General features: G+C 63.9%; 1 protein-coding gene across 1 annotated transcript in view; it reads right to left on the reverse strand.

The window, feature by feature from the left end:
- The window catches only part of CSRNP1 (cysteine and serine rich nuclear protein 1), an 11,264-nt gene extending 5,398 nt beyond the window's left edge, over positions 1 to 5,866 (reverse strand). Inside the window, exon 1 of the mRNA XM_077773986.1 lies at positions 5,796 to 5,866. Within this exon, the coding sequence (XP_077630112.1) occupies positions 5,796 to 5,806 (11 nt within the window). The 5' untranslated portion in view covers positions 5,807 to 5,866. The remainder of the gene's footprint in view (positions 1 to 5,795) is intronic.
- Positions 5,867 to 7,357: the final 1,491 nt, after the last annotated feature.

Raw genomic sequence — 7,357 nt, forward strand, 5'->3', positions numbered from 1 at the left:
CCCAGACAACTCCCGTCGGAGTCTGAAAATCCATCTACAGGGTGCCTCGACTCCAGTATCGAAGCCTGTTTGTTTGAATCAACTTCCTATGGAAATTATCTTTGATCCCCTCAAAAAAAAAGACTACAGCACAACTCTTGGTGAAACCGACCCGGTCAAGACGCTGCTCCACTCCCCGCTGTGTGCAGCCTGGGGACCTGGGCCACCTCAGGACACCCGGCTTACCGTGACCTCCCCTTTTGGGGCTCTCAGCGCCTGGCGCCTTCAGGCAAGGGGAGTGACTTGGGGCTCCTTCCCCGGAATGCCTCAGCCACCCAAGGGAATCCCCAAAGGACTGAACTACCTTGTCCGTGTCCCACAGCGCTCAGGCCTGGGCCCCAGGAGGTCACCAGGAGGAAGGGGAAACAACACAGCAGAGGCCCCGAGGCCCCGGAGCTGGGGAGCCCCTCCCCCACTGCCATCACAGGAAATGAGAACAGGAAAAACCAACCAGAAGGCTGGGAATCTCCCCCACTCAGGTGGCCTTTCTACAGGCCCCCGTCCCCTTTGCCAAGCCTGCCACAAAGTGTCTGGATCCCAGCCCTCGAGGGTGCGCGGTCGGCGGACTTACTGGATAAAATCCGTCCCAGGGACAGCCTCTCCCCGCAGGCATCAGAAGCCAGAGACCCCCCTCCTTGCTACCCTTCCACACTGCGTCTTGGGGCGGGGGGACCACAGGTGCTTCCGGGGGCTTCTCGGAGGCTAGTTTCTCGGGCTTGGCACCCCCCCACACAAAACCACAAACAAAAACAACCCAGCTCCTGGCTGACCTGCAGGCTCTCCAGGAGATGGGGGAACTCAGGACCAGGTAAACACCCCAGACACACACGGGCAGGGCGCACCCACACAGCCTGCCCCTGCTGGCCCCGCTGGGAGACCCCGACCTTCCCCAAACTCCAGATGCTGCCTACACGGTGCCCGGTGCCCGATCACATGCCCAGCCCAAGGCCCACCCCCGCCAAAACCAAATGCCCACTTTTATCTCCGCCTGGCTGTCCCTGAGAGGCACAGAATTCCATAGGCCCCAAAGCGAACCCCTTGTCTCCGTTCCCCACCCCCCCCCGCCATCTGTTCCTCTTCCTGTGTTCCCTATCTTAGTAACGGCACTGCCCCTNCAGAACCAGGCTGCCTGCATCGGAACCCTGGTTTGGCTATCACCGGGCGGCGTGACCTCGGCCAAGGTCCTTAAGCTCTCCGTCTCTCCAATCCTTTGCCTTAAAGCTTCAGAGGGTTGGGAGGTTTACATGAATCAATGCACGTCAAGTTCTTAGAACAGCAGTAAGTGCTTAGTGAACATGTCATTCTACACTGTGAGAAAAACGAGCTCCTCGATACACACATGTGAATCGCAGTGATGTCATGGGCAGTGAAAGAAGCCAGACACGAGAACACATGGGAACCAAGTTCAAGGAAAGGCAAACCCAATCAGTGATGCTACAAGTCAGAATAGTGGTGGGGGGGGGGGCACTGGGGACAGTCACAGGGGAAATTTCAGCAGAGGGCGGGTCCTCTCGAAATGCTCTGTGTTGACCTAGCTGGTGGCCCCATGAATGTCGGAACCTAAACATTCGCCTGACTGTGCATGCAGGAGTCATATGCTTTATGCGTTTTATGCATAAACCTGAAAAGTTGTGCCTCGCCCCCACTGCTTGCCTCTGCTGCCGGCATCCCCCTTCAGCCAGAGTGGTCCTCCCAAGGCGCGGGGCTCCCCGCCACCCCCGTGCTGGGGGAACCGGCCCTTAGCATCCAGCCTAGAATTCCACGGAGGGCTGAAGTGGGCCCGCCGCTGCCTCTCCACCCTCCCCTCACTCTATTCCAGCTGAACTTGCAGTTCCCCTAATTGCCATGACCTGCCCGCCTCCCGGCCTTTGCACGGGCTGGAACCCAGCCTCCCTCTCCTTTAATAGTCATTTCCAAGAGGGCCTCCCTGAAACCTCCACTCCTCACTCCTGACCACGCGCCTCGCTGGGCTCCCACGGGCCCCGGGATTCCCGTATTCCGGTCACGGTCTCCGTAAGGCCCCACTGCGGCGCCCTCCTCCCCGCCTGGCCATTACCGTGCCCAAGCCGAGACCAGCCTGGCATAGAGAAGGCACCTACAGACTGGCGGGGCAGACCTCTGGGACCCGGGTGACTGCTCCGTGTGACCCCCTGGTCCTGTCACAGTTTGCTGGGGGGGAGGGGCGATGGCATGCCCATTCCCCAGCCTGTGCCAGAGGGTCTGGGCCACAGAAGGGAGTAAGAAGCGCGGGCTGCAGACAGATGCCAACACAGGCACCTCAGGAGGCCGCCTGTTCCCCAGAAGCAAACAAATAGATACCAAGGAAGCAGGCTGAAGCACAAGAGCCGGGCTATGCCTCAGGCCTGCCTACAGAATGGGAACTCAGGGTGAGGGGTTTGGACGCTCTGAGGCTGCAGACAGACAGGGACACAGGTGAGCTCCCGCCACGCTGCCCGGTCCGGTGGTGAACCGCCCCTCACCCCTGCAGAATCTGCAGACCCGCGAAGCCCCCATCTCTTCCCCGATGATCTCTTCCCTGACGCTCCTCTGGGGAGGAGGGACAGGGAACAGCCCTCGGCTGTCAGTGCATCCCCGTCCCCCCTGGGACTCCAGAGGCAGAAGACAGGCAGAGGCAGGAGATGAGACGAAAAGACTCAGCCAGAGACAAGGACAGGCCAAGTCAGAAAAAGGAATGAAAGATACCGAAAGAGTCCAAGAAAAGTGTCAGACAGTGAGTCAGAGGAGGGGGAGGGGCCCTCAGCAGCTACCCAGGAATCAGGATCCCAACCATGGCACTGTTCCCAGGGTGAGCACAGCCCCCGTCCTCGGGTCCCGGAGGAGGGAGCAGCGAGTCCCAGGAGCTGACTCACACAGACGGGCCACACCCCCGAGGAGCCCCCGGGACAGGCCCGGACTCAAAGAGAGCCAGGCTCCTTCCGGGATCTGCCTGGGCCCCGAGAGTCAGGCCACCCTCCCGTCACCACCCACAGGAGCTGACAGCCCGGACGAGGGGGGTGACATTTCCCCACTCTACTACCCACAACTACCTACACATTCAGGCCACCCGGGGTGAGTCCAGGGAAGGCCACCTCAGCCTGGGCAGCAGGCCAACAAAGGCTCGCTGGGGGTCAGGGGGGTGGCTCAGGGCCTCTGGGAAGTCACAGCAACTCGTCTGTGCCCCTCAGCAGTCCCCGTGCACAGCTGGTCCTGGGGAGAGGGCACCTTGGGCCGGGCCCATCCTCCTCTGGGAATCTGGAGCATGTGTCCTTTACTCTCAGAGCCCCAGGCCTTGGCCAGGCCAGAACCCCCCAACCCCTGGGGGCACACGGCCCCAGACTCTCAGAAGGCACCCTGGAGGCCCTCACCCCCTCACCGGGCCTGGCCAGAACAGCTACCTGGGCGGCACAGGCAATGTGGACAGGAAGCCCTAGCACACCCCTCCCCCATCCTGAAAGTGATCCCGGGGGGAGGGCACCCGTTCCTCAGCCTCGGCCTCCAGGGCCTGGCACTGGGTAGGTGCCAAATGTTTGCTGGCCACAGAAGGCAGCTGCTCCTGCAGAAGGGAAACTGCACCTGACAGCAACTTCTTCCCCCACCTGAGCAGGGCCTCCCCTCACTCATTCATTCATTCATTCATTCATTCAGCACATACCTGAGCTGCCACAGGAGGCCACGGCTGTGCCGGGCACTTGGGCGTACAGGGACAGCAAGGCCTACGCTAGCTGCACTCTTCAGCTTTGGAGTCTAGTGGCAAGGCGCGTGTAGTTACAACACGGTGGTGAGCGCTGGGAGGGCAGGTGGGAGGCGTGCGGGGCAGGAGCGGGGAGCTGAGGGGGCGAACAGTCTCGAGGAGGAGCTGGGGGGCGCACAGCGGGTGCAGGAGGGCCGGAGTGGTGAGGGGGAGGGGCGACCCGCCCCAGGTCCCAGGAGCCGGGGCCGCGGGGCAGGCTTTGGCCCGAGGGCACAGGAAGCCGCAGCAGGGGTGAAGTAGGGAGTCGACAAAGCCAGATTTGCATTTTAAAAAGATGGCTCCGTCCGGGACGGGAGGGGGTGTGACAGCTGGGCCGGTGCCCGGGCTAGGTGAGAGAGGACGGCACGGGGCGGGCACGGGAGAAACGGGCGCGGGCTTGGAAACCTGCGGGCGCGGAGGCGGCCTCGGGCTGTGGTGCCAGGGGTCTGGGGGCGAGCGGCGGGGGCCCGGTCCCCAGGGCTGTGAGACTGGGGAGGGGAGGCGTGGGGTGGGCCGCGGAGCCGGGGCGGGCTCCTCCGGCGTCGGGAGTGTGGGCCACGCGTGTGGCTGTGCCAGGGAGCAGGAGTGACTAAGTGTGCGCCGGCTGCTGTGGCGAGGGCACCCAAGGGTGCGTGCCTGCGGGAGGGCCCCCGGGGAGGGAAACTGAGGACCCGGAGGAAGTGCGTGGTGGGGAGCCGAGAAGTGCGTGGGAGAGCGCCTACGTGTGCCCGCGGGTGTCCGGCGGGGCTGCGCCCGTGACTCACGGCGGTGGCCTCCGCGTGTGACGGTGACTGACAAACAGGTGAGCGCACGACACAACCCCTCCCGCCTCCGCCCTCCCTCCCCGCGGGGTCCGTGACTCACGGAGCCGCANCCCCGCTGGCCGGGGGCGCCGCGCACGGCACGCGCCGCAGCCCCGGCGCCCGCCCCCGGGGGGAGCCCGAGGAGGAAGGCGACGAATGTCACCTGCTCCGGCCACGCGAGGAACTTCTGAAAAGTTCTCAGGCAACTGGGTCAAAAGGAAACTCTCCCGTGGACGCGCGCACCCCGTCACCTAGCCACCCGCGCCGACCCGGGCTCGACCGCCACCCGCGCTGAGCTCGGGGCGCCGCGACTTCTCGNCCCCCGCGCAGGACGCCCCCTCCCCAAGGTCCCGGACAGCCGGGCCCGCAGCTTCTCGGTACTCACCTGCGACCCGGACGCTCGCCAAGGGCACCGATGCGACCCGCGTCCCGGCCGGGGACGGCCCCCGTGTCGCGACCCCGCGCGCGCTCCGCCGGGCAGCCGTGGNCGTCGCCCTCGGGCCTCCGCCGACCTCGCCCGCTCCCCCTCCCGCAGTTTCTCCAAGTCGCCGACGCTCCCAGCCGGCAGAGCCGGGCCGCAGAGACCCTCACGTCGCCACGCTGCCCCCGTTGGCGGATGGGTAGACTGAGGCCCGGAGCGGAGCGGAGCGTCTGGGAGGCCACCCGGCGACGGTGGCGGAGCCGAGGCCGCCTCCAGGCTTTGCCCCCAACCCTGCCTGGGGCAGTTGCTGTCGTCCAATCCAAAAGCCCTTCCTCAGCGCCCTCCTTACCTCCCACCCCCAGATGCGCCCGAAGAGTAAACTGTGACTGGAGATGAACCCAGGCGGGGAGGGGGAGGCGGCAAGGAGATGGGAGGAGGTACTCCGTGGGCGTGACCTTCACCCCTGCCCTAGGGCCGGAGACCCTGCACTAGCACTGAGCTGGGGGTTCCCGGACGCACCCCCCTAAAAAAAAGACTTCCTTCTGCGCCAGACCCTGGCCACTGAGCCTGGCCCGCCGCCTTCTCTGCCCCCGCCGAGGCCTCCAGCCCCCCTGTGTTACGGCACCGGGGAGGGGTGTGCGCGCCCCCGAGCAAGTCCTGGCCCGGACGCCACCTCTGCCCTTCCTCCCAGCCTCAGACCAACGCCGACCCACCACCCGGGCCCGGTGCGCGGCTCTGCCTTCACAGCTTTGCCACAGGCCGGGCCTCCCGCCTGGAAGGCCCCTGCCTTCTCGCCGCTCACCGGAATCTCATCGCCTTTAAGGTCTCGGCGTGCACTGCCTCCTCCAGGGAGCCTTCGTGGGAGCTTGACCCTCCCCCCTTCCAGTCCCGCTCCCGCTGCATTCTGGGTTCTTCTCCGACTGTCCTAGATGAATGCTGTCTCAGACTAGCCCAGCCCTCGGGATTCCTTTCTACCTTCCTCCAGGTGGGGGGTGGGAGTGACCTCTCCTGCCTGGATGGCTCTGGGGTGGAGATGGTGAGGGTCCCGCTGGAGCCACAGGTGCCTATGGAGAGCGGGCCAGAGGAGTCCGCCTGCCCTTGACCTTTCCAGGCAAGAAAAATAGGAGGAAAGCAGGTTGGAGGAAGGTGCAGCCCTTGCCCTTCCTGTATGCAGGGAGTGTGTGCTCCCGGGGGCCTGAGCGTTGGTGTCTGGACAGCTGAGGCCACGCTTCCGGTGGCTCCCTGGTGGCCTCAAGATGAAGCCTCACCTCTGCGGGGCCTACAAAGCCCAAATAACCTGGCCCTTGCCCATCCTTTGCAGCCCTGCCCCTCTCCCTCCCGCCCCACCCCCTTNCCGTGTCAGCCTCTCTGTGTACACGCCTTTTCATACACTGGACATGCAATGTTGATTTGGACGCGTGTAGATGTAAGTCGCACACGAGGCACCCTGTTCCGCGTCTCACAAGGTTCTCCCGCCTCGTCTCTGCACTCCCGCCCACACTCTTGACAGTCACTCCAGCCCTGCGTGCGGTGGTCAGTTTTTGGTCTGTGCCCTCCTCATCCGGATTCGGACTCGGAAAGATGCTCCTCTCGAGCCTGCACTTACCTTGCACTCGGTCGTGCAGCTTCCCTGTGGGGTGTCTGGGAGCAGAGGGAGGGCGGGGCGGTGTCTGACTCTCGGGTGCTCAGCAAGAACCGGTTGAATAAGTTAAGTTTACCCAGTAAATGTACGCACGGGGCTCTAGGAAAGTGCTGGATGTGGAGCTGGAAGGGTCGGCAGCCGTATAAGGAAGCCATGGGTGTGGCCGAGGCAGCTCAGGAGGGAGTGTAGAGGCTGCAGAGCTGGGTGTCACCTAGAGGTGACTCAGCCCTTAGGGGATGACGGCAGGTGGCCGCCTACCCACCACCACCCCTCAGACACGCAGGCCTGCCCTCCCCGGGGCTGCCGGCTGCAGACCATTCTGGTTCCAAAGAATCCTTTCTCCCACTGCCGCCCCCTCCCTGCCTCTAATCCTCTGGTCGGGTCCCCAGGAGAAAAGGGGGTTTCTATGACCTACAGGGGAGTGGAGTTCTAGTGCTCTCTCCCTCTTCCTCTTTCTCTTTCTCTTTCTCTTTCTCTCTCTCTCTCTCTCCCCTCCCTTCCCACCACCCCCCCCTTAACTTCAGTCTTCCAACTTGTAAAATGGAGACATTGGAGCAGAGAACCGCCCAGCTTCAATATTCCTTGAGTTGACTTTCTAGAAGATGCTCCGGGGTTGAACACTGGAGTTAATGGGGGTCCCTCAGGCTGCCAGGCCTGCATCCTGCTGGGCTGTGTACTGCGGAAACCAGAAGGGCCAGAGACCAGGGCAGGGAGCCCAATGG

This window comes from Crocuta crocuta, unplaced genomic scaffold (genome assembly GCF_008692635.1).
Source record: "Crocuta crocuta isolate KB4526 unplaced genomic scaffold, BGI_CrCroc_1.0 scaffold541, whole genome shotgun sequence".
Classification (NCBI taxonomy): domain Eukaryota; kingdom Metazoa; phylum Chordata; class Mammalia; order Carnivora; family Hyaenidae; genus Crocuta; species Crocuta crocuta.